At 39.6% G+C, this 27,506-nt stretch overlaps 1 protein-coding gene across 1 annotated transcript; it reads right to left on the reverse strand.

Annotated features, from left to right (window-relative positions):
* Window positions 1-27,506, reverse strand: ada (adenosine deaminase). The gene is made up of 11 exons (XM_053317642.1): window positions 27,360-27,506; window positions 17,708-17,769; window positions 15,457-15,579; window positions 12,233-12,376; window positions 11,990-12,105; window positions 10,338-10,462; window positions 4,835-4,906; window positions 2,510-2,611; window positions 2,161-2,228; window positions 1,543-1,672; window positions 1-299 (listed from the first exon to the last, which is right to left on the reverse strand). The coding sequence occupies exons 1-11, from the start codon at window positions 27,504-27,506 to the stop codon at window positions 198-200; spliced, it is 1,191 nt and encodes a 396-aa protein (XP_053173617.1). The 3' UTR covers window positions 1-197.

Raw genomic sequence — 27,506 nt, forward strand, 5'->3', positions numbered from 1 at the left:
CATATCTGTGATTTAAAAAAAAAAAAAAGAAATATATTTGATATTTTATCCTAAAGGCTTTGTCTGGTTACAAAGAGGAAAAAAAAAAGACATTGCATTGTGTCAGGTGGGGGAGATTAAGGGTTCAGAGCGATTTGTCCCTGGGTTAGGTCACATTTTCTCCTTTAGACTTCCTTGTCAGTGATCAGTGATTGTTTTTAAAAGGCAGTATCCTCTGTCCCGTAGGCCTCGCGCAGTCTGTTGAGGAGCTCTTCCTTCTCATCCGCAGGCAAGAAGCACGACTCTGCTGAGCTGATGTTCTAAAAAAACACGAAGAGTCAATAAAAAAAACATGTTAGTGTGTTTACATATAGTTTGAGTTCACCTTCAACTCAAAAACTGCCCATATGAACACTATAAGACAGAGGTGTCAAACTCAGTTTCATTCAAGGGCCACATAGAGCTCAATTTGATCTCATGTGGGCTGGATCATTAAAAGGAAGGAAGGAAGGAAAAGAAGGAGGAGAAGGAAGAGAATACAGGAAGGAAAGAAGGACAGATGGAAGGAATGAAGGAAGGGAAGACAGATGAAAGAAGGAAGGAAGGAAGGAAGGAAGGAAGGACAGATGGAAGGAAGGAAGAAAAAGAAGACAGGGAGAAAGAAAGGTAGGAAGGACAAATGGAAGGAAGAAAGGAAGGAAGGAAGGAAAGAAAAGAAGGAAGAAAGGTAGGAAGGACAGACGGAAGGAAGGAAAAGAGGAAGAAGGAAACTGGGCTGGATTGGACCTCTCAGTGGGCCGGTTCTGGCCCATAGGCCGCATGTTTGACACCCCTGCTATAAGAGGTTTTCTGCACTGTAATCAATCCTCCTGTTCATACTGGCTGTTAAAAGATCTCCTTCAAATGTGCTTTCAAAGGAAGTGATGGAGGCCACAATCCATTTAAAAGTTTATCTGAAACTTATATGAGGCTTCAGCAGTCTGAGTTAGTCCATATCAAGTGGATATCTGACACATTTACAGTCTCTTTAGCATCAGATTCCCTCTTTGTGTTTCCCTGTTGAGCTGTGGTGGAAGTTATAGGAACAAAAAGAGGGAAGATCTCTACTTAATTTGGCTAAATTGGAGAGCTGAAGTTTCACATTAGCTTCAGAAAAACTTTTAAATGCAGGACTGCAACACTGAAAGTTAGTTTGTTGCTTTAGAAGACTTAGATGAGAAAACTGAGACTACAGTACTCTCAAGTCTGTTTAGTAAATGTGACTCCACAAGCCAGTCAGCAGCTGTTTAGCACAGCTTAGTATAAAGACTGAACAAAATGCCCTGGCTCTGTCCAAAGGGTGTGAAAAAGTGCCAAAATGTTAAAAAAGTCACAGCTCCCAGCCAAGAAACAGGATCTGAGGCTTCCCAGTTTGCAGTGGAATACTTTTTTATGTGGAAGCTTTTGTTCCTGCTTTAATTAGCAACCGAGAAAAGACTACACACAACGCCATCAATTCAAATCATATTCAGATGTCATCATCTTGGGAACAACCGCTATAATTATTCATGCATTTGATCTCACCAGTCTTTTGAATTCCTCCTCGGTGAATCCCATGTATTTCTGCGCGGTGCTGTAGTCGAGGTGCAGGGTTGAGTTGAAGATCAAAGGGTCATCTGTGTTCAGGGAGTAGTTGGCTTTGTCCTTCCTGAACCTGCACGAAGGAAACGATGAGATCCCAAACAGAAATATTTAACCCTCCTGTTGTCCTCAGGTCAAGGAAGGACAGGAGGAAGGAAGGAAGGAAAGGAGTAAGAAGGGAGGAAAGGAGGATGGAAGGAAGGAAGGAAGGAAGGAAGGAAGGAGATAAGGAAAGGAGGAAGGAGGGAGGGAGGAAGGAAGGAAAAGAGGAAGAAAGGAAAGGAGTAAGAAGGAAAAGAGGGATGGAGGAAGGGAGGAAGGAAGGAAAGAAGGAAGGAAGGAAGGAAAGGAGTAAGGAGGGATGGAGGGATGGAGGAAGGACGTATGGAAGGAGGAGGGAGCAAAGAAAAAGGGAAAGAGGGGGAAGAACAAAGGAAAAATTAAAGAAAGAGGAAGGAAGGAAGGAAAGAAGGAGCAGTCAAAAGAGATGGGGTCCATTTGACCCAGCAGGACGACAGGAGGGTCAAACGTCTTTAAATAGAAACCTATGATCAGACTCACGTGATGACGGGGTGCTTGGTGAAGTCTGGGTCGCAGGCACCTGTCAGCTTACTGGAAATGGGACACACCTGCAACAGCACAGACAGCACTGAGAAACCCAAATGACTGCTCCTCTCATTTGAGCTACTCAAATCTCCACTAGGGGGCAGCATATCACTGTGTCACTACTAGTAAAGTCAGATTACTGCATATCACTATAATTGATGAAATGATATATCCTTAATGATTAATATCCAGTGTGTAATGATGAACAGGACACATTTAATAGATTAGCAAAAAGACAACTTGTATTTAAAAAGCTGCGTTGGTGGTGATTCAGCTTTGTGATGATTTGTGCTGGTTTCTTTACCTCAAAATGCATTTTTTGAGCCAGCAGTTGTTTGTACAGGGTTTGGTCCTCCAGGGTTCGGTAACCGTGTCCGATCCGTTCAGCTTTCAACACTTCTACAGCCTGAAATATCAAACAGGGGGTCACGATGTAGACACAAAAGGTTATAAACCACACACACACACACACACACACAATAATCCTCCATGTAGTGCATCAGCAGAACCTGCAGGGCATTTCTAGAAGCACACTCACAACTGTTGTGGCATAGCTGAACTGTCACTTTGAAGGATGGCTTCTTAGAGAGCAGCCACGTGCTTTGGCAACTAAAGTTCAGTGAGACATGACGTCCATTAATGGAGGTTGCTGCGTTGTAGTCGAGAACAGTGAAATAATCACAGTACAGTAAAGTCCATGTACATACTAATACTAATGTTACTAATGTTGTACTAGCATGACGAAGTAAAAACCTTCAGTCCATTGAAGTTTTAATAGGCTACCAATCTTCAGTGGTGAAAAATGTATTACATACATTTAATCAAGTTACTAAACTTGATTAAAACATTACTAAAGTACCATTTTGAGGTACTTATACTTGAGCATTTCCCTTTTCTGATACTTTATACTTCCACTCCACTACATGTCAGAGGGAAATGTTGTACTTTCCACTCCCCTACAATTATTTGACAGCTTTAGTTACTTTTCAGATGAAGATTTGACACAATGGACTATTATAACAAGCTCTTAAAATACAACACATTGTTAAAGATGAAATGAATGAGATGAATAGTTTCCAACCTTTTTGTCTTTTGATGTCTTACAAAAAGCAGTGTGTAGTCAGGCTCACATTTCAGATGTCTGAGTTGCTCCACCAAATAGTGATTTTTCCCTCTAAACTTCTCACATGCTTTCATTTCGATAAATGTTCAAATGATGCAAAAATCAAAGATTAGAGGAAAATAACTTTGTTTTTCTTCTTTCCTCTCCATTAATCATCTCACCAGCCCTCACATTTATCTGCTGACCCTTTGGAGGGGCCCCACCCCTAGGTTGGGAACCACTGGACTAAACTAGCTAACTGTATATAAAGTAGTGTAAACTAGCTAACTGTATACAAAGTAGTATAAACTAGCTAACTGTATATAAAGTAGTATAAACTAGCTAACTGTATATAAAGTAGTGTAAACTAGCTAACTGTATATAAAGTAGTATAAACTAGCTAACTGTATATAAAGTAGTGTAAACTAGCTAACTGTATATAAAGTAGAGTAAACTAGCTAACTGTATATAAAGTAGTGTAAACTAGCTAACTGTATATAAAGTAGTATAAACTAGCTAATTGTATATAAAGTAGTGTAAACTAGCTAACTGTATATAAAGTAGTGTAAACTAGCTAACTGTATATAAAGTAGTATAAACTAGCTAACTGTATATAAAGTAGTGTAAACTAGCTAACTGTATATAAAGTAGTGTAAACTAGCTAACTGTATATAAAGTAGTATAAACTAGCTAATTGTATATAAAGTAGTGTAAACTAGCTAACTGTATATAAAGTAGTATAAACTAGCTAATTGTATATAAAGTAGTGTAAACTAGCTAACTGTATATAAAGTAGTGTAAACTAGCTAACTGTATATAAAGTAGTATAAACTAGCTAACTGTATATAAAGTAGTGTAAACTAGCTAACTGTATATAAAGTAGTGTAAACTAGCTAACTGTATATAAAGTAGTATAAACTTGCTAACTGTATATAAAGTAGTATAAACTAGCTAATTGTATATAAAGTAGTGTAAACTAGCTAACTGTATATAAAGTAGTATAAACTTGCTAACTGTATATAAAGTAGTATAAACTAGCTAATTGTATATAAAGTAGTATAAACTAGCTAACTGTATATAAAGTAGTGTAAACTAGCTCCACCTCCAGCAGCTACAACAGTAACATGCTGCTCTAACACTGATGCTTCACTATTAATAATCTAATGATGTCATATATAATAATATATCACTACTTTTACTGTAATACTGCATACTACATCACTCATAATACTGCAGTACTTTCATGCAGGAATTTTACTTTGTGTATTGATAACTTTACTCAGGAAAAAGGACTATTTTTTCCACCACTGCCACTTTGCTTAAACTTTCATATTGCCCACACACACATGAAACACCTACTCTTGTTTCTTTTGGATCTCTGCTCACCAGTAGCTGGTCAAGTCATCTCTATTGTTAGTACATGACTTAATTGTTTTGTTCAGCTGCTGTCCCAAGATGTAGTGTGCAGTCCTCAGATGACCCCTCCACCCTTTCAGAAATGTCTCACAGTATTGTTAAACAGCTTACCTCCTTCACCACAGATGCTGGGCCCACCTCTCCTGCATGTACCGTTCGGTGGATCCCAGAATTCACTGCTTCCTGTCAACACAATTAATCACAGAACACATCAGCAACCAAACAGCACAACCAAACATCTGGCTTTCACATCACTGATGCTGCAGAATCTACTGAGGTGTCTCTGTATTATCATTAAGTAAGATAACACACTTGCTTTGCTGTGTTTCAACATTCTCTACAAACAAAGACTGAAACTGATTTTTGACTTTTTTACAGCACATGACAACACATCCCTCCGGTTTGATCTCCTCCTTTCATTTTTAGTATTCTCAACCTTGTACAAACTGAGGTTCAAGTGAGGTTTGCCTAATCTTGCAGTATTTATCTGCAGGTCATGTAGTAATAAAGATATGCAATATTAGAGTGGACTCTGCTCTGTGAGTTCTGCTTTTTGTTAATAATTGAACCATGTTTCAATTTCTTCCATCAATATAGATTCACCTTGAGAAGATGTCATGCTATGGACTGTACTTATATAGCACTTCTCTAGTCTTTCCACCACTCAAAGGCTACAAGTCACTTTCACCCATTCACACACACACACATACACACACTGATGGCAGGGGCCGCCATGCAGGGTGCCAACCTGCTCATCAGGGGGCAAACAACATTCACACACACATACACACACTGATGGCAGGGCAGGGGCCGCCATGCAGGGTGCCAACCTGCTCATCAGGGTGCAACCAACATTCACACACACACATTCAGACCCCGTTGGCACAGCCGTCATCAGCAATTTAGGGTCAAGTGTCTTTCCCAAGGACTCATCAACATGTGGAGTGGAGGAGCCGTGAATCAAAGGGCCATTCTTCTGTAGTAGTGGATGACCTGCTCTCCCTCCTAAGTCACAGCCGCTCCAGAGCTTCTCTACACTGTTACCTATCTGGAAAAGCTGAATAATATCCATAAAATATAACAATAATAATGATACTAATGATAAAGTTGAATTATCTAGCACAAACTCATTTTCATTATTAAAAAGATGGAGGGAAAGAAGGAAGAAAGGAAGGAAATAAGAAGGGAAGGAAGGAAAGGCAGGCAAAGGGAAGGAGGGAAGAAATGTAGGAAGGACAGATGGAAGGAAAGAAGGAAGGACGGACAGATGGAAGGAAGGAAGGAAGAACGGAAAGAAGAAAGGGAGGAAGGACAGATGGAAGGAAGGAAGGGAGGAAGGATAGAAGGAAGAAAGGAAGGAAGGACAGATGGAAGGAAGGAAGGAAGGAAGGGAGGAAGGACAGAAGGAAGAAAGAAAGGGAGGAAGGACAGAAGGAAGGAAGGACAGATGGAAGGTAGGAAGGACAGATGAAAGGAAGGAAGGAATGAAGAAAGGAAAATAGGAAGGTAGGAAGGACAGATGGAAGGAAGGAAAAGAACACAGGAAGGAAAGTGGGCCAGATTGCACCCTTCGGCTGGCCGGTTCTGGCCCACGGGCCGCATGTTTGACACCCCTGCTCTAGCACCTATCAAACCCAGAGATTACAAAAGGCAAAAGCAACAGAATAAAATAAAAATACACACATGCAGGACTTTGATCTTGATAAAAAAATAATAATTCAGAAATATTTTAAAAGACTGTTCAGGTTCTGCAGAGCTGAGATAGCATAATGGAATAATTAAAGGGAACTCATTGCAAGCTCTTTTGATCTTTTATTGCTTTTGAGGGAAAGTGAGTGAAGTGAGCTCATCAACAAACTGTTTCTGCAAAATCTGAAAATACTATACTTTGGATTATTTTAGTTTTAGTGTCCGTGGTTATGAGTTATTGAAGACTTGTTAACCTCAAATGACTTAATTATCACACAAGTGTAGGCAGTGAGAGCATGTAAAGAATTTTTAGTGCCTGTACACACAACGCGTGCCATCTCAAGTATCTGCGACTGAAGCAACTTAGTCTCTGAACTCTTATCTCTCTTTTCTCTTTCATACGCACACATACACACACATATATACACACGAGTAGCCTGACTCTGCAAAAAGTTTACTTTAGTGATAATAGGCAAGAATGTTTCTACCATGTTAAGAGATATTTTATATTTTATTTTATTGACGTCAATCTCAGAGTAAAATTAAAATGTACAATTAACCTACTGTATGATAGATGTTCATAATAACTGTAATAAGATAATACAAATATAGACACCTGGTAATGTGCTGCTCTGTTTTCACATGAGATTCTGCAGCTCTGTGTATATTTTAGGTTTTTTTAATAACTGATATCTTTAAATCATCTCAAAAACTTCTTAAATTATGGCTACATGTTTGACTGTGTGTCTCTGTGCTGCTTGGGTCGCTGCTGACAGGATTTTCATTATTACATGAAGCCTGAATCTAACAAACTAATCAGTTTAAAAAGCTGCAGCTGATTAATAACTACAAATAATTAAAAACAAAAAATCCATGTTTTTATGACCCATATTCAATAATTACTCATTCCGTGTTTATGACATAGAGACATCGGGTTATATAAACATGTATCCTTCATCATGTCAAAGGAGATAAATATTTGGATGAATAGCAGAAAAGTATTTTTGAAAGAATACAGAAATGTGAAAAAGAAATATCCAGTATTAATGCCAGATATCTAAAAGGGCAATGAAGCTCTAACCCTTTTCATTTTCACATAACCCCAAAAATCTGTTGGGTTTCTCTTATCTGGCCTGAACTGTCCTCATGCAGTCGACTCCAAACAGTCCATGCAATTATTTTCAGGTCCACGTCCCACGCTGTGCTGTATTAACTGATTAATCTACCTCATTCATTATAGTCTGACAGGCAGAATTGATTACTTAACTATTCTCTGAATTAATCAATAAATGCTGGCTGGAAACCAGATTGGATTTGTTGAGAAGCATTAGAGCCTGTGAGGAAAATTGAAATAAGGTTTTACTCCCACTTCACATCCTCATCAGTTTGAGATGATGATCATCCTCCGACAGGGGAAAGTAATCTACTGCTGTCTGTCACCTGTAACACCTGAGCTCAGCCCTGTTTTACAAAGCCAGCCAGATCAGCATGTTAGCAGGCACATTGTGCTATAAACCATGTCTGTACAGAACGTGCTGTACTGTACGTCTCCATGGTAACGGATCCTATAGGTTGCATTCAAGCAGTTCAAAACAAACCATGTTGGCATGTCGAATGAATGGTAACACATTAACAATGGATAGGGGATCTTGCAGAGGAGAGAAACTCTTGACTAAGAGCAGGGGCAGAGCTAGGAGTTGACAAGACCCGCGGCTAAGCTCAGAACTAGGGCCAAGTTTTTTTTTTTTTTTTTTTTTTGGATGGTTCATTTGTGCAGGATTTAATTACTTTACTGCATTTTATGACTACTGCAAACATTAGTGGTAGTAGTAGTGATTTATTAGGTCCTTATTCATTTGGTCCTTAGAAATAAAATGATAAATAAGGCATTTGATCAAAAGGAAAAACAAAAAATATTACATTGATTTTGTTGTGAAGTCACTCATATTCAGTCAGCAGCTGGTTGTCACTGCACAAAACAAGTGAAACAACAGATTTTTAAAAAAAGATTTGGGGCTTTTGAGAAAACATTCAGGGTTGCAGCCCCAAAAGTCATCACCTAGCTCCACCCCTGACTAAGAATATAGCTGTTTTCAGTTAAATGCTAACATCATGTGCCCAAGGGTAATGCCAACATGCTGATGTTTAGCAGGTATAATGGTTACCATGTCAACCATCTTAATTTAGCATGATAGCTTGCTAAAGTTGGCTAATTAACGCTAATCACAAAGTACAGTTGAGGCTAATGGGAACAAATTAAGAAATCAACTTTTACTTTTGAAGTTAAGTGATCATCAGAGTTGTTATGGTTACTCTTTAATGTCCATACAGAATTCCACGGCATTGCATTCAACAGCGTTCACCACATTTCATTTAACCTTTGACCCCGTCTGTTTTGACTGTTCCTTCTTAGCTTCCTTCCTTATTTCCTTCCTCCATCCCCCTTTCTTCCTTCCTTCTGTCCTTCCTTCCCTCCTCCGTCCTTCTTTCCTGTCCTTCCTCCTTTCCTTCTTTCCTTCCTTCCCTCCTCCGTCCTTCCATCCTTCTTCCTCCCTTCCATCCTTCCTTCCTCCCTTCCTTCCTTCCTACCTTTCTTCCTTCCTTCTTTCCTCCTTCCTTCCTTCCTCCCTTCCTTCTTTCCTTTCCTCCCTCCTTTCCTTCCTTCTTCCTCCCTTCCTTCCTTCTTCCTTCTTCCTCCCTCCTCCCATCCTTCCTGCCTCCCTCCCTTCCTCCCTCCCTCCCCCCTCCCTCCTTTCCATCCTTCCTTCTTCCTCCCTTCCTTCCTTGACTCAAGGACAACAGGAGGGTTAAAACTACAAATGTCAACCTAGAGGTGAAGTCATGTGATCGCCAAGGCTAGTCACTGTCAGGGGAATCATCCCATCAATGCCGTCACAAGTCTGGACCAAAGTGGTGGACCAGCCAAACAACTGACGCTGCCATTCTCGGAGCCACTGCAGTAGCATATCTTCTGTAGTGTCTCCAAATCATTCAGCCGCTCTACGAAAGAAGCTTCAAATTCTTTCTGAGGACTCCTGGATGATTCTGGTGCGACAGCCTGCAGCCATGTTTCCATCAGCCAGAACATGAGCTGGGACTATAAAATCTTTGTCTCAAAAAGACCCGGTATGTTATCAGTAAAAAATATGCCCGCTATATTTTAATGCCAAACTAAGCAGTCTACAAATGTTTTTACACTGTCTGCATTTTTCCTCCAGCAATCATACTTATTATTAAACTGTATGAGAAACCATTTTTATTAAAAACACAATCAAGAGCACAAAACGTTCCAGCTGTTTGACAACAATGACCAAAAAACCAACTCCTTTAACCTTCCTGTCGTCCTCCCGGGTCAGATTGACCCCGTCTGTTTTGACTGTTCCTTCTTTCCTCCCTCCTTCTCTCTTTCTTTCCTTCCTCTCTCTTTCCTCGCTTCCTTCTTTCCTTCCTCCATCCCCCTTTCTTCCTTCCTTCTGTCCTTCTTTCTTTCCTTCCTTCCTTCCTCCCTCCTTCTCTCTTTCTTTCCTCCCCCATTCTGTCCTTCTTTCATTCATTCCTCTTTTCCTTTCTCCCTCCCTTCCTCCTTCCTTCCGTCCTTCCGTCCGTCCTTCCTTCCTTCCTTCCTTCCTTCCTTTCCTTTCCTCCCTTTCTTTCTCCTCCTCTCTCCTCTCCTCCTCTTTCCTTCCTGCCTTCCTCTTTTAATTTCTCCCTCCGGCTGTCCTTCCTTCTTTCCTCTGTCCTTCCTTCCTCCCTTCCTTCCTTCCTCCTTCTTCCTTCCTCCCTTCCTCCCTTCCTTCCTTCCTCCCTCCCTCCTTCTTCCTCCCTTCCTTCGTTGACTCGAGGACAACAGGAGGGTTAATAGTCTTCCTCATTCCAAGCCTTTAATAGAAACTGTGGTATTACGTAGATGTTTCGACATGCTTACCTCATAGGCCATCCTGTGTCCTGGATAGGCTTCACAGTTGAGTGACTCATCACCTGCCAGGTCAATAGCCACCACTCCCTCGTGGCGGTATTTCTTACACAGCTCCACCACATCCATGGACCAGCCTGAGGAATTAAAATACATGTATTACATCCCAGCTCTGCCCTGCCAACATGCATGCAGAAGATGCGTCGATGAAATGTGATGATACAGTCACAGCTTCACTCTACTTCACTCTGCATCAATCTACAGCTACGACAAGCACAAAGCAACGTTAACCAACATGCAATGGTAAGTATTTGTTTGACTAACAGTGAACAGGACTGTTTTTTTATTAAAATATGAGATGTTTTTGGGAAATTTGCTTATTTGCTGTCTTGCTCAGAGTTAAGATAAGATGACAGATAGCTTAGTTCAGCATAAAGACTTAAAACGGCTGGCCTGGTTATGTCTAAAGGTAACAAATTGTACTTGCTAGAATCTCCAAAGCTCACTAATTAGCTTTCTCCACTTGTTGCATGGCAACTCTGTTGTGACAATAAGACTCCAGGAAGTGACTGCTCCTAGCCAAGAAACAGTCCCACATATGAACTAAGCTATCTCATAATTACCAGGAAAGATTGTGTTCTTGTAATTATGATACACTAGGTCAAGATTACGAGGTAAAACCAACATTTTTTTTCTTCAATATGATATCAATCTTCTTATCTAACTCTTGGCAAGAAGGTGATAAAGTGTATTTCCAAAATGATACTACATGAAAACATAACCTGCACCTTTTACTAAACCAAAGCAGTTACATACATATGACAGTGTATCAGATACAGTATTCTTAATCAGGATATGATTGAGTTTCATTCACATTCAGTGGGCTATATATAGGATTGAAATATTAGGCTGCGTGCTGTTTAAAGAATAACTACACACAGCTTTACTACAGCTTGTAATTGGAGCTCTTCCTAAAATAGCTTGTTATATTTTATTTTCCCCCCGTCTCTAATGACAAAATCAGATATCCTGCAGACGGTCAGGAAGTTTAAAGACATAAAAAAAATGTCTGTAATCTCTTGAGGATAAGAATATTTCAAAGAGTAAGAGTGCAGAGTGACAAATACAAATTGCACTCGGTTGCCCCATTACACAGGAAATAGCTGCATGAATACAGCAGAGACAATTTATTACAGTCTCATTATCGTGCAACAATTTTTCGTGTTACGGATCCTAATTTAGTGCTACACAGCTACTTTCACTGGTATTACAACAACTACCACAACTATTAATACAAATATGATGTACAGTATATTAGTACTGTCCTGTGAGAACCATGTATCTCCAAAAGAAACACATTTCATGAGCTTAAGGAAAGCTGCATTTTTCAAATAATGACTTTTTCAGCTGTTAATTGTCTTTAGAAATACGTTGAACCCTCAAAAGAATTACTTAATCCTTCACTTCACAAAAATCCACAGTCTGGAAATTTGGAGATAAATGGTTTTTCACTGGATATAGGGACAGGTTATGTTAAGTAGTATGTGGGTTTTTCCTGTTTTCTCTTTTTTCTAATATGAATAACTGATGCTTTGAGACAGTACAACAAGGAACCTTATCTCAGAAGGTTGTTTGGGCAGACAGGAGCATGAACAGTTCATTACTTGGCATGTGGCGCATGCAGCATAGAATGGACCTGGCTTTGATATTGAAGGCCCTCTCCCCCTCACTGAGGCCCGTGTTAACCAAATGCACCACGTCCTCCGGGCTCAGGTTGCCTCTGAGTGTAAAAGAAACGCAATGAAGAAGAAAACATTTAATATTCCTAGCTAAAAAGCACAACACCTCTTTTTTTTTTTTTTTTTTTTAATTAGCAAGCTGAAGCCGATCAAACAAAAGACTCTTACTCTGTCTGGTTCCAGGGGATGGGATCCACTTTAGTGTTAGCCAGAAAATGCGGGCTGTATCTGACCTCCACGTAAATCACTCCTTCCTTTGCTTTGTCCTCAACAAACTCATAAGCTATCCTCTTTATGGCCTCTCTGTCGCCACTGAAAAGGAAGAAAAGAGAGAAAAACACAAAATAAATGACATTGACCTTTAACCTTTTCTGATAAATATATCTCACTGGTGCAAATAAAACCATTAACTGCTGCTCATCCATCATCTGAACTGTGACAGCTTTCAAAAATAAGCAAAACATGCATTTAACACAATTATACTGATCTCATTTAAACATGTCCTCCGTACAGTATATATATATACACGTTCAAAGTAATAGTGATAGTTAATAATTAAGTATAGGCTTCATTAGATGTATTTTATTTATTACTGGAATTATTATGCAATTAGGATGTACAGCAGGGGTGTCAAACATGCGGCCCGTGGGCCAGAACCGGCCTGCGATCCGGCCCACTTTCCTTTCTGTGTTCTTTTCCTTCCTTCCTTTCTTCCTTCTGTCCTTCCTTCCATCTGTCCTTCTTCCCTACCTTCCTTTTATCCTTTTTTCATTCCTTCCATCTGTCCTTCCTACCTTCCTTTTTTCCTTTCTTCCTTCCATCTGTCTTTCCTACCTTCCTTTTTTCCTTTCTTCCTTCCATCTGTCCTTCCTCCCTTTCTTCCTTCCTCCGTTTATTCCATCTGTCCTTCCTTCCTTCTGTCCTTCCTGCCATCTGTCCTTCCTACCTTCCTGTTTTCCTTTCTTCGTTCGTTCGTTCCTCCGTTTCTTCCATCTGTCCTTCCTTCTTTCCTTCCTTCCTTCTGTCTGTCCTTCCTACCTGTCTTCCATCTTTCCTTTTGTCTCTCTTTCCTTCCTTCCCTTCTTATTTCCTTCCTTTCTTCCCTCCATCTATTTAATGATCCGGCCCACATGAGATCAAATTGGTCTGTATGTGGCCCTTGAATGAAAATGAGTTTGACATCCCTGATGTACAGTAAAGGAGTAGAGGAAAAAAATGGGACTATACAAAAAGGATTAGAGGGAGAGTGGTGGAGTTATAGGGTAATATGTCTTTTTTATGAGAGAGAGAGAGTAGACAGTCTTTTAACTTTTTTTCTCCTCTCAAATATCTATTTTATGTCAGCCTCCACCTTCAATACACAAATAATCACATCAAAAAGAAGTCTGGCCTTTGTGTGTGTGTGTGTGTGTGTGTGTGTGTGTGTGTGTGTGTGTGTGTGTGTGTGTGTGTGTGTGTGTGTGTGTGTGTGTGTGTGTGTGTGTGTGCCACAGACTATAAAAGGTGTGTTTGATCATAACAATCCTGCCTCTGTGTCTGTCAGGGCTTTATCATTTTCATCAAACCCAACATATTCATTTGGAGACACAATACAGACATAGAGAGCTTTGTATTTATTAATGGCTGAAAATAATCTCTCACCAAACCAGAGTGCATCATTTTTCACTAGAGTAGTTCCTAGCTCCGCTTTATCTACATCAAAGCAGACAGAAGAAGACTAGTGGAGTAAAATGTGTCATATAAAGTATAAAGTTAGTGTAAGTGAAGGTCAGAATCACTTCTTGTCCTTTTTTTTTAAACCAATTGGTGAATTTAAATAAAACACTGATGGTTCAATGTTTAAAAATAGGTTTAAATACCTACTGTAACAGACATTTGAAGCTCAATCAAAAGGAACATCCAATGGAAAATAGTCAAAAAGCTGAGAAGGGTCTTGCTTTTCTATAAAATAAAATTTTATATTCATCCCCCCTCCTCCTCTTCCTCCTCTGATAAGTGTTGTACAGTCAGGAAGGGAGGAAGAAGGAAGGAAGGGAGGAAGGAAGGATGGAAGGGAGGAAGAAGGGAGGAAGGGAGGAAGAAGGAAGGAAAGGAGGGAGGAAAGAAAAGAAGGAAGGGAGGAAGGAAGGAAAGTAAGGAAGGAAGGAGGAAAGAAGGAAGGAAGAAAGGTAGGAAGGAAGGAAGGAAGGAAGGAAGGAAGGAAGGAAAGAAGGAAGGAAGGAAGGAAGGAAGGAAGGAAGGAAGGAAGGAAGGAAGAACTCATAAGTATTAGATTTTGTCATTTGTCACTTTTGACACAGCGTTAGAGGAAAGTGAGGTTCAAATTCTAGCTGATCAAGTTCATGTGTAATAAGATCGTTCATTAACGTAAATAAAACATTTCCCTCTGTCTTGTGAGTGTGATCGTGTTGCATGATAATGAGTGTAACGATGTCATGAAGGTATCAGGAGAGTAACAGCTCCATTTCCTCCCTTCCTTTAGACTCAGCAGCACGCTATTTGTCCCGCATCACATGACAGAGAACAACACTGCTTCCAGCATTTACACTGAAAGTGAATGCTAATGTCACAGATCTGAATGCATGGTGTTGCCCCCCCCCCCCTCTCTCCCAAACCCCCTCCTCACACACATACACATTCACATCACTGCCACCAGGCTCATACAACAATTCTGCATGAGCTAAACTCAGCTAGCACGTTCCCTGTGTTGTTGAATCCATACTGCACGCGAGGTTTTCAAGAGCCTTGATATAGAAGGCTCCATTCAGCACAACCGACCACCACAGACCATCATTGTTGTGAGCTTTTACAGCCATTGAGCATCTGAAAGACTTTTTTTGGTCTTTCCTGAACAGTTCGGCCCCGGTCGCTTGGAGTGGAGAACTAAATATAAGACAGAGTGACACCAGAAGGGGTCTCCCAACAGCTTCACTCTACTCCCGGGTTTGGTTGCCAAGGTGACACTTGATCTGAGTAATGATGTGATCCTGTTCTACATGTCTGGCATTTAAAATGACACCCACCCCAACTCCCTCCGTCCCCCCACCTCCCTCCCTTCATCCCCATCACGCTGCAGAATTACATTGCATAATCCTGCTGTGTCTTACATCCAAATCCTACCACTCATAAACACAGCGGGGCCTTAAAACACTTCAGATAACATAACATAATAGTAGTAACTGCTTGTGTGATAACAAGGTGCGTGAATGGACTTTGACTTTTATTACATTATCAGTTTCTGTGGACCTTGGTGGAATACCTGTCCTCTGAGGTTAACCCTGATGACTCTTAAATGACTCATATCTCTCACTCTTTGTACACCCACTCAACAAGAAAACACCTTTGTGGTAATTGTGAAACTGAATCCTTAAAAGCGTTGTATCAGCACTTACGCAATCACATGCATGTACTCGGCAAACTTCCCCAGGAACTCGGTGAGGGTGGCAGGCTTTTGGACAATGATGACCTCTGTCATCTTCTCCACGGTGGTTGCCGGCAGAGATATGCCGCGTCTCCTATAATGAGAAGAGGGTAAAAAAAAAGAGAAAAAAGAGTTCAGAAACAAGAGTGAAATTCATGGCACTCTTTCATCTTTAACCCAAATTGGAGAAAAGTAGCATGTGGGAAATGGTGACAGATTACTGCAAGTTTCCCATTCTTTCTTAACAAGAAGGTTTAATAGATCACTGAATGGTCCAGAATACATAAATGACATGTTAGTAGAATATAAACCCAGTAGAGCTCTGAGATCTACTGACTCAGGTCAGATAGTTGAGCCCAGAGTTCAAACTAAACATGGTGAAGCAGCTTTTACACAACTGGAACAAACTACCAGCAGAACTGAAATCATGTTTAAATCCAGGTTAAAAACACTTCTCTTCTCCTGTGCTTATGATTGAGCTCTTTTAAAGCACTTTACATTTTAATCTTTCATTTGCACTCTACGTCCTTTTTAATGATTTTAAAGCTAATCATTATTTTATGCTGCAATCTTATATTTAATGCTCTATTCTAGCATTTTATTTCTCTCTTTCTATTTTTCTGTACTTTGTTTTTATTATTAGTGTGTGTGTGTGTGTGTGTGTGTGTGTGTGTGTGGGGGGGGGGTTAATTGTATGTTTTAATGTTTCTCAAATTACATGTTTTTCTGTTTTATGTAAAGCACATTGAGTTGCCATTGTGTATGAAATGCGCTATATAAATAAAACTGCCTTGCCTTGCCAATAGATGTTTTTTTCAGTAATGCATTGAAGCTCGAGCTATATTGACCTGACAGTTGAATTATTAATGACAGAAATAAACAAAAGAAGGAGGCCAGGGCTAAATTCTTACTAAGGTTGAGGCCCTGAAACTATGCTAAGAATTCATTAAACCCATAGTGATATTTTACTCTCAAAGCACACAAACAGATATTTTACTTCAGAGCTGATAATCAACCAGTGAGTCACATAACTGTAAGTAATTAGAAAAAGGTCACTCTCATCAACAAACCCACGGAGGTTGATCACTGCGCTCAGTATTGTACCATATTTGAACTCATGTGTTTTGGTTTTGTGCCGCACAACGTAAATGTTTTGGTTCACTGTCATCAGGTTCATTGAGACCAGACACAGCAGGCAGCAGATAAACAGACTGTACCCTTACCTGCTCAATCAGCACCTAGCGACAAACAAACAAGCTAGCAACCAGCCGGTGAGCACAGTGGAACATTTTGAAGCTTAACAGCCAAATATTTTCTTCAGGAGTTGGTGGAAACCAAATCAGAGCTAAAAGGAGGATATAGGACTAAAATTGATCGTCTGGATAGAAACACGAGTGGAAACTGAGGTTATTATAGTTTTGAAATTTTCTTTAGTTTTTCAGTTTGTTTTTTTTATTTCAGTTTAGTTTTAGTTAGTTAATCAAGTGATTTAGTAGTTTTAGTTTAGTTTTATTTTGAAGGAATTGAGTAGTTTCAGTTTAGTTTTTATTTTGAAGGAATTGACTAGTTTTAGTTTTGTTTTATTTTGAAGGAATTGACTAGTTTTAGTTTAGTTTTATTTTGAAGGAATTGACTAGTTTTAGTTTTGTTTTATTTTGAAGGAATTGACTAGTTTCAGTTTAGTTTTTATTTAGTTTTAGTTTTTCAGGTATTAAGAGAAAGTCGTGACTTGTAGAAGCTGAAAGGGATGAAAGACTGTGTAATTGAGGGAGAAAACGAAGCTGAATTTATCTAATTAATCTACTATAATAACCCTGGTGGAAACAAATGCTAATGTTGCTCCATGTCTGCTAGACGTATACACAGACACATATTAGCTGTTATAAGGCTAATATGTAAAGTCAGTGCTCTCTTGTAACTTCATAATGTAAAAGCTGTTTGTCAATGTCCTCAAACATACGTGTCGTGTTTCTAATTTCCTGTTACTTATCACTTGATGATAAGACTGATATTGAAATATCTGCGATTGGCTGATCCATATCGCTCCCTGGCCACACTCTGTTTTACTTTATCAGCAATTTCCAAGTATTAAATAAGTCTTTTTTTTTCCACAGAGGAACGATAACATCTTCTTGTATTCGTATCTATCTAAACACGCAAGTCTGCCTGAAGAGTCACGACAAACACAAACAGTTAAGTCTAATATGAAGAATTTAACTTACTTGGCAACATCGAGGATAGTCTGCACCCTGATGGCGCCGTCGAGATGCACATGCAGCTCAACCTGCGGATGAGAAAAACACATGGTGATAAATAATAAGCCGAGCAAAACATGTTATGCTCAGAAAGAGAAAAAGAAGAAAGAGTTAGGAAACACAGAGAAATATCAGATACCCTATAGTGTTAAAAAGAGAGCAGTAGTAGTCACAATGGTGCAGTTCAATGTTTTGGCTGCAGCCCATCATGAATGCAGTATGCATGACTGGGCAACAAGTAGTGAAAAGGCCAGGGCTGCCTGAGAAGGGTCAAAGAAAAGCGTTCTGGCTGCTGGGCGCCATGATTTATCCTGGCAGATGACACCGATAAATCTCCTTTTCCTCCTTCAACAGCTGAGCCCTGAACTATGGACATCGGTCAGGGTGAGAACCAAAGTAAAAATATCCCACCAGAGACTTTTAATTCTTATCTCCCTCGTAGCACGGTTCTGGAAATCAACCCCGAGTTAAAACCTCTAATGTGGACCAGAAGCCTTTGACTTTCCATGGCAGTGTTATCACAGTTTTCTTACATCTCAAATATTATTCTACATTCCTGACTCCGAGTGATGGGCTCGTACATTAATCTTCTCGCTTCTCTTCCACTACACCCATATATTGAAGCAAAAGGTCCGCAGCTCCTCAAGCTCAGTGACTTTCTGCATAAACAGAGCCTTTCCAGAAAGGAAATCTCCCAAAGTGTCTTAGGAAGGCTGGGGATCCTCTGTCAAGGCCGAGGGCAGTATGGGGGCAGTAAACAACATACCAGCACTTGAATACCTCCTTTAAATTTGAAGAAGATAACACATAGTACGACAGCAGTGTTAGACGGTCCTGTCATGAAAAGGTTGGCGCAGTTTTCCAAAAAACATATCTGGAGGTCTTCATGATTGCTGCAATACCACGAGCGCTGTTATGTAATGAGACGAGAAGAGAAGAGAGAGCCAACTACTGGACCGACAAAAGTTGACAGAGCTTGTTTGGGGGAAAAAAAGATGTCTTAACGTCTGCATAGAGATCAGGATTTTGCTCGATTTGGATCAGAATCTGATGAAAACACACAACACAGTCTTGATTAACCGGATTATCAGAGTTTTTGAGTATTACACTCAGAAAAAAAGAATAACAATATTTATTTTTTTACTTTGATTGTGTGGTATAGTGATATTTAATGTTATATAGAAATACTTTGGATTTGAGGCCAAATTTTCGGGGGATTATACACATTCTTTAAACTGCAAATTAATTCATTAGTTAATTGACAGAAATTTAATAGCCAAGTATTCTGATGATCTTTTTTTTTAACTTTTCAAATATGAAAGAAACATTTTCTGGTTGCTTTAGTCTTCTATGATGGAAAACTAATTATCTATGTGCTGGGACATAAAAAGATATCTAATGATGTCATTTTGGGCTTTTGGAACCAGGATAATTATCTTTCACTATTTTCTGACATCTTATAAACCAAATTAATTGAACCACTGTTAAATGTGATAAATCAATAATGATAATAATCAGTAGTTGACAACTAAATATAAAAGCAAACAAGTTCAAAAATTAAAATGCCATAAAACTCTGTTGGATTTATGAATTTATAATCGCTGCGGAGCTTCATCCAGCTGTTGCTCTGGACAGCTCCAGCTGTTCCACAAATGGAAAACTTGGACCCATCACGTGTTAAAGAGGAAGCGTTCAAACATGTTCAGAGACATTTTGAGAGCAAACCACAGTGAAGTACGTTGTCAACATCTGTTAAAAGACTGGATCTGGATATATGGTAAAGGTCACAGCATGCAGAGGGATTTTCTGAAGGAAGTATCAGAACTTAGTACGGTGTTAGAGTATAAAGACTTCCTCGATGGAGCTAGATACCAAGCACATCTCCAATCTAACTCTAAAAAGATATTTGACGTTAAGACAGGACCTGAAGTTAAGACAGGGGCTTTCAAAGTCTGAAACTATGGGCCTCCCCTCAGACAAAGTATGGAAAATGGTGCCTCCCCACTTTGTTTACTCAATTCCTGGATGCTTATGGAATCGTGATTGTGTCATTTCATCCCACAGACACTCAACAATTGAGCCAAGATAGCCTAATATTATTATTTGACGCATCTTGAAACTACATCAAGTAAATAAAAAGATCTGACTCAAAGCATTTATTAGTTTCTGACTGTGGGAAATGTGGGAAGAACAGTAAAAATTCTCCCAAAAGTACTGTTTAACCAAATCACACAGGTTTAGGTTATTCTTCACTACCTCCTTTTCATAAGTACTTTAAATACTAAGGTAATGTTTTTCACTTCCATTCACTGAGCCTGACAGATAGGGGGAGGAGAGGGGAAGGGACACCCACCCCTCCCTCACCTGGAAAACCTGTGCTGTGTAACCATCATCACAAGAAAAAGTCCTCATAAAAGATATTATTGGGTCATTACTACAGAAACATTAACATGTAAGTAGTACTTTAACCCTCCTGTTGTCCTCGAGTCAAGGAAGGAACGGAGGAAGAAGGAAGGAAGGGAGGAAGGAGGAAGAAGGAAGGAAGGGAGGAAGGGAGGAAGAAGGAAGGAAGGGAGGAAGGAGGAAGGAAGGGAGGAAGAAGAAAGGAAGGGAGGGAGGAAGAAGGAAGGAAAGGAGGGAGGAAAGGAAAGAAGGAAGCGAGGAAGGAAAGGAAAGGAAAGAAGGAAGGACCGAGAAAAGGAAAGAAGGAAGGAAAAGAAGGAAGGACGGAGGAAAGAAGGAAAGAAAGGAAGGAAGGACGGAGGAAAGAAGGAAAGAAAGAAGGAAGGAAGGAAGGAAAGAAGGGAGGGAGGAAGGAAGGAAGGAAGGAAAGAAGGAATAGTCAAAACAGACGGGGTCAACTTGACCCGAGAGGACGACACAAAGGTAAGTAAATCTATTTAAAAAGCAATGAGTATTTAAAGTTGACATACAGTAACTGTAATGGAGGAAAAAGCACCATATTTCCATCTGAAATATAGATTATATATTATATTGTGATGGAAATATAAGTAATAGTTCTTAGTTAATGTCCACTGCTGCTTCAGGGTTAGGGTTAATAATTACATTCTTCAGTCACATGTTCTTGATTAAAACTGTATTGTCAAGAGAAAGCCCCACACAACTTTTTAAAAGATTTGTCAACCATCATAAATCATTACTCAACTAAAATAAAAATAAAAGTGCCAGTGAGTGAGATAATCAAATGTGACATCTGTTTTCTTTTAGGAACAAATTGTAAACTCCTCACAGTACATTTTGTTTCCTGTTTTCTGTGGGTTTTGTTTTTTGGATTTCACAATTGCAATAAAAATACAAAGTGGTGCTTGTTAATCTGATTACTTCATTTCAGTATGTGTTAAAAATGGTTGAAAAAAAACCCCCACCAACAAGTCAAATATTTCTGGTGGATTATGACGAAACAATTAGCCAGTTAATCTATTAATTGAGCGACAGAGAATTGATCAGCAACTATTTTGATAATCAATGAAAAGTAACATACACTTCTTCCAGATCAGCTCTTGTGATAACTTGCTGATTTATCTATTTCACCATTTCTTTTTATCCTCTGTTTTATTTTACTCCTCAAATTCCAATTTTTAAGTGTCTTTTTATACTTTTGTCTTCTGTTCCTTTTGCATATTGCTGCTTTAATGCCCTTTATGTCTTATGTAAAGGGTAAAATAGCCTCGTTTAAAGGTGCTATGCAAATATATTTGTCCTGATGACATTTGGGGGTGGTGGTGGTGGTGGTGGATTAACCTTCGTGTCGTCCTCCCGGGTCAAATTGACCCCATCTGTTTTGACTATTCCTTCCTTCCTTGCTTGCTTCCTTCCTTCCTTCCTTCCTTCCTTCCATCTGTCCTTCCTCCCTCCCTCCTTCTTTCCTTCCTTCCTTCCTTCTTTCCTCCCTCCTTCTCTCTTTCTTTCCTCTCCCCTACCTTCCTCCCTTCCTTCTTTCCTCTGTCCTTCTTTCCTTCCTCCCTCCCTTCCTCTTTTCCTTTCTCCCTCCCTCCCTCCTACCTTCTTTCCTTCCTTCCTCCTTCCTCCCTCCTTTCCTTCCTTCTTCCTTCCTCCTTTCTTTCCTTCCTCCCTCCCTCCATTCCTTCCTCCCTCCTTTCCTTCCTTCTTCCTCCCTTCCTTCCTTGACTCGAGGACAACAGGAGGAATAATAAGTCATTGAAATTAAGGTTAGTTTCAGGTTTAATTCTGCTGCTCTGAACCTTCCAACCTTTATAACATCAAGCATGTACAGCTGTGTCCATCTGTGTGTGACATGAAGACAAAAGAGCCAGCTGGGGCGTGAAAGGAAAGATCTGGGGAAACTAAATAAAGAGAAAGAGACAGGACGATTCTACCCAAATATTTACAATGAGAAGTAAAGATGTTTCTAATTGAGACTGTACTGTATGTAACGTGTTTACATCTATTTTCTTTCCTCAAAAGCATGAAGTGTCTGCAGAATCAGAGCTGGAAAAAAAAGACACAGAACAGATGTTCAAACCATTTGCAAGTACAGGAAATCCTGTGTAGTTGTTTCAGTATAGACAGACTCTTCCTGCAGCACGTTATGGTATGGTACTGTTATATATATCTGCTAATTTGAAACAGCATGAGGAAATCCATCAGCGTATTATTGTGCAACAGGATTCATTCTGCAACAGTTTTTGCAAGAAGTTGATTGATATCGACCCCCTACAAACTATTACCCAATATTCAGACACCACAAAATAGGAAGTTCATATCTCATGTCTGGGGAGCGCTCAGTTCTGTTTGTGGCAACTAATGCAATATTTTTTTTCTTCTCTCAGATTCAGTGTTTTATTTTTTGTCTATAATTTTCTTTGACTTGTGTTCATCTGATCGAGCTGTGCCGAAACAAAGACTTAGTTCTCTTACAGAAATTAGAGCTGAAACAATTATATCAGCCGACTGACAAGAAATTAATCTAATCAGGTATGCAAAAAGCACACAGATGAGCAGGTTTTATTGAACTGTGGCAGCGACACACAGTATGAGCACAGATCGAGCTTTAGGGACTCGAGTGTATCAAATAGACAAGGTTACTGTGTGCTTCTATAAGGTTTAATTGAAACTCATAGCCTAACCCGATCCCGGTCTGAGTTAAGGGAGAACGGGGTTGGTTGTCACATATCAGATCTCGGTCCACAGAGGGTGCTGCTAAAAAGTGTTGGTACTGAAAGCTTCAGAATGTAGGTGAGACTTTACTTCCAAGGTCATTTCAGGAGTAAACCCATAGACATATATATACGTAGATTCCACGTTGACTGTGGAGAGGTGTGCCTAAAGTGCCGCCATCTTGGTACAGGGCAAGCAGAGGCAGTAGTGCATGTATATCTATGGAGGTAAGAGCTACTCCACAGTTTCAAAGTAGAATTATTCACTGAAATTTTTAAAATTCTGTTATTTTACATTTCAAGGCAGTTTTAAGCCCATAATGTAAAGCATTTCTTACCAGAGTGTCTTAACTGGGAATCAATCACGGCTCTGCTGCGACTCCCACACTCCAAAATGGTCCTTTGGTGGAGCTGAGGCTCGCTTGGCTGCACCTGGGTGTTTAGCATGGAGGTGCTAACTCAAACTCGACGTACTCCAGTGGTAGTTAAACTCCGTTTGACACAGGTTGCATTTTACTTTTGACTTGTCAACTGAACTGTCTGGAAGTTTCTTAAAGTTAAACAAGCCGTTCAAAAGTCCAGTAGCTCTCTTACTTTCCATCAGCGCGGTAGGTTTACTGCAGGAGGCCACTTCAAAGCATAGCGCTACAGCTAGAGGAGCCGTCTACGGGGGAGTAGAAGGGACAAAAAGGCTTGCAAAATTAAAATGCGATTAAAAAAAATTAACGCGTTATGGATTGCATTAATCTAATCGCAATTAACACGTTAACCTTGACAGCCCTAGTGCAAACACGTCATTCCTCTATAGACATAATGCGCTGCAGGAGCGAGTGGCCCTGGACCAAGATGGCCGCCATGTAGGCACGTCACTCCAATCGGCAGCAGCAGTCAATGCGGCGTCTACGTATATATGTCTATGAGTAAACCACTTGACATTAAGGTGAGAGGATGTTATCTAACTCTTCAGTGTTTCTCTTCTAGGTTTTAACACAATGAGTTCATAATAAAACTATTACTACCATTAAAAAGTATGAAGAGAGAGCAATAGTTTTTTTCTACGCCTCAACATGTGGTTTTTGCCTGCTTTGTAAATTGAATATTTTGGGGTTTTGTACTGTTGGTCAGACAGAAGAAGACATTTGAAGATGTTAACTGAGGTTTAAGGACATTGTGATAAGCATCATTCACCATTGTACTGCTTTTACTGAATATCTTTGGATTTTGGACCCCTGATTGGACAAAAAGAAGACAAATAAAGACTTCAACTAGACCTCTATGAGAATATAAGATATAATTTCAACTATTTATTGACATTTTACAGAACAGTTATTAATTTATTAATCAAGAAAATAATCAAAAGAATCTTTATTAGCAGCTTTAGTGTGCTATATGGTGACTGATGTCAGCGTATGAAGCATTGGCAGTGAACTAGTGAGGCAGGACACATTAACCTAGCCAGTGGTATCAATTGTACAACAGCAAATTAATATTTAATTAGATTATCTCTGCAAGTAACCACCACTCCCTTGGGGTCTCTCTCCTATTGCAATTTATGAGCTCTCACCAAGACACACACACACACACACACACACACACACACACACACACACACACACACACACACACACAAAAACACTGTATAACACAACAGAGTTCAGTTGTGTGTGTGTGTGTGCGTTTGTGTGTTCTTTCCATATCTCTGTTAACTGAGCTAGCTTCCTGTCTTCTTATCAGTCAGCTCATGCAGTCCAGGTGCACGCTCAGACTCCAAAGGGCACAAGTGAGCATATATTTCATGCTAGTGTGCCTGATGTGCACATTAAACTACCAGTCCTACCTGCATTTCACTTTAAAGGCTTTGTTATACTGGCCACTTCTCAGTACTAGCTGATAAAATAACTGTAATTGGGATAATTCTTTGATTTTGTTCACAATGTTCACGTCTGTCTTACAATAAGAGTCAGATGCTCACATGAACACTGAAAGAGGCATTCCTTACTCCATGGGAAATCTACAATACATGGATTCACAAAGCGGAGCTGTCTTTATTCGCGGGCGGGCGGGACCACGAGTCTGTGCAGAAAAATGAGCCCCGAGCAGAGTTAAACACTTTTACACATTTATTACAGTCATACTGGTTCAGAGCAGTCTACAGCCGTTATCATCATGTGATCTTACCTCTGGTTATCACATGCTGCCAGTAAAATGACAAACCACATAGTTTTGTTTTTGCATTTACCTAAAAGTCAAGATATGATATTACACTGTTACATTTCGCTGTAATCATTTGTCTGATCAAACTGGCTTCAAATGTGCTTTCAGTTCAGTTTATCTGAAGTTAGTTTAGTCTGAGTTAGTCATATCAAGCTCATACCTGACACATTTACAGTATTTTTAGCATCAGATTCCCTCTTTGTGTTTCCCTGTTGAGCTGTGGTGGAAGTATAGTAATAACAAGAGGGACTTTGGCACTAAAAAGACTGTAACGTTGATTTGACTCATTTGGACGGCTGACATTTCATATTAGATTCTTTTTAAACACATTTTTGCACAGAAAGAGGACTGTAGATTTTGTCCTCCATCACTTACATTATATTCATTATCTTCTAATACAGCATTTTGTCTTTAAAATTTCAGGAAATGGTGAAAGATGTCGGTCACTCTAACCCAAAGTCCAAGATGCAACCTCAAATGTCTTGTTTTTTCAACAACCCAAAGATATTCTATCATAGAAACCACAATAATAAAACCTTTATAAAAAGTTTAAAAATGACTCACAATGATTAATTGAGCATCAAAATAATTGGCATTTCATTTTCTGTCAATCTACTAATTGATGAATCGAGTAATCGTCAACAGCTCTAGATTCTATTGCAGTGATGAGAAATTCAGCCACATGAATTTGAAGTGAGCCGTTTAATCTCACACGCACACAGTACAGTAATGCAAAGTCTCTCTGTCTACAGATCAAGTTGTTAAAAAGCAGGTTCAGTTATCAGTTTTTTTATTCTGCAGCAGCGTTATCAAAGAGCAAGAAAATGAAGTGTGAATGCTCATTAAAGGCTTCATACATGACGGTAGTGCAACCTGTTTAAAGCATGCAGTCACATGTCAAGTCAAACAGCTTTAATGCAGGTATAAACAGGCCCGTAGCTAACATTGAGGGCACCGAGGTCGCTGCCTTGATTTTTATTTTCTGGGTATTTTAAAATGCTTCATATATATATTCCTGACAATTAAAGTGATGAATTGCTAAAACTACTTGGAACAAAGGTCAACATCATCATCTCACCAGCAGAGCTAAACAGGTCACACTGTGTTACATTATACGACACACGTAATTACACTGTGGGTGAAGAGGCTGTTACCCACATACATACATGCTACACTTACTACATCAGTCTGCTGTGTTTGACCACAGGTTACACGACTGGTGTTACCAATATTATGTTTGTAATTATACAAACTCTTATACAACTCTGTGGAACATGTTTGGGGTGTTTTTTTGTTTTTGCAAAGTAATACTGTAAGTATGAATCAAATTGTAAGTTTTCCAAGTCAAAAAGTTTATAGCATTTCTTTCTTCTCTTGTATTGACCGCAAACCACCAAATCTAAAATTAAATCCCTGACTGGTTAACAGACATCCTACAGTAAAACAAACCCAACAAACTGTGCAGTAGACTACAGTACATTAGATGAGCAGTATCCACAGCACAGCTAACTGATTAATCAATGCTAATTCGTTGTTTTTGTCTCCTTTGTTAATTGAGGACCAATAACTCTGAAAAGCTTCTTTAAGCTTGTTCAGCTAATGTTTAAAACATCAAACCCTGGTTAAACAACAAGGAGAACTACATTTATGTAATTTTCCCCCATTGCCTAAATAACATTTCAGCCAGCCAAATCCATACATAAGCTAAGCAAAAATCCATTTTCCATATCATGTCCCCTATAAAATGAGACCACCTGCCACTAGAGGGTGCTGCAGCGCCATCAGAAGAACCCATGTGTCTGTTTTACAGGTAAATTGCTTTCAACACTATAACTTGACATTGTATCTAAATAACAAGCCAGCAATGTCTTTCATGAATGCATTAAAATACATACATTCATAACACAGTCTTCACATTTTTCTCCAGGGAGGGGGGGCTGAGGGCTGCTCCAGAGCCCCTATTAGAGGGGCTAGGACACCTGACCTCAGTATTTCTGAAATCCTGGCTACGGCTCTGCTTTTAAAACACCAAGCAAAGACAGCGCTTGTTAAAGTTTCTTTTAGACATGTGATTCTTATCCTATTTCTCTAAATTTGTAAGCATGCTTCTTCTTTCTGTCACGGGGGATTTTTAACCCAATGTTTACGCAATCAAAACCGTGCGTAAAAAAGCAGGAAAAGTGTGCCGGTCAGACATTCACCACCTTTCCATTTAAATAATTCAAGTTCACAGTAAAGTGAGCAGACTACACTGTTTGATAGCGTACCTTTGGCTTGTTGAATACCACTTTTTCAGAGGAGTGCTCGGCCATCGTGAAGAGTCTGCGGCTGCCGTGGAGCCTGCTGGTGCACAGAGAGCTGATGAGGACTGGAGAGCCGTAGCGTAGCGCTGCTAGTCTGACTGTTATATGCAT

Source organism: Scomber japonicus, chromosome 4 (assembly GCF_027409825.1).
Source record: "Scomber japonicus isolate fScoJap1 chromosome 4, fScoJap1.pri, whole genome shotgun sequence".
Taxonomy (NCBI): Eukaryota; Metazoa; Chordata; class Actinopteri; order Scombriformes; family Scombridae; genus Scomber; species Scomber japonicus.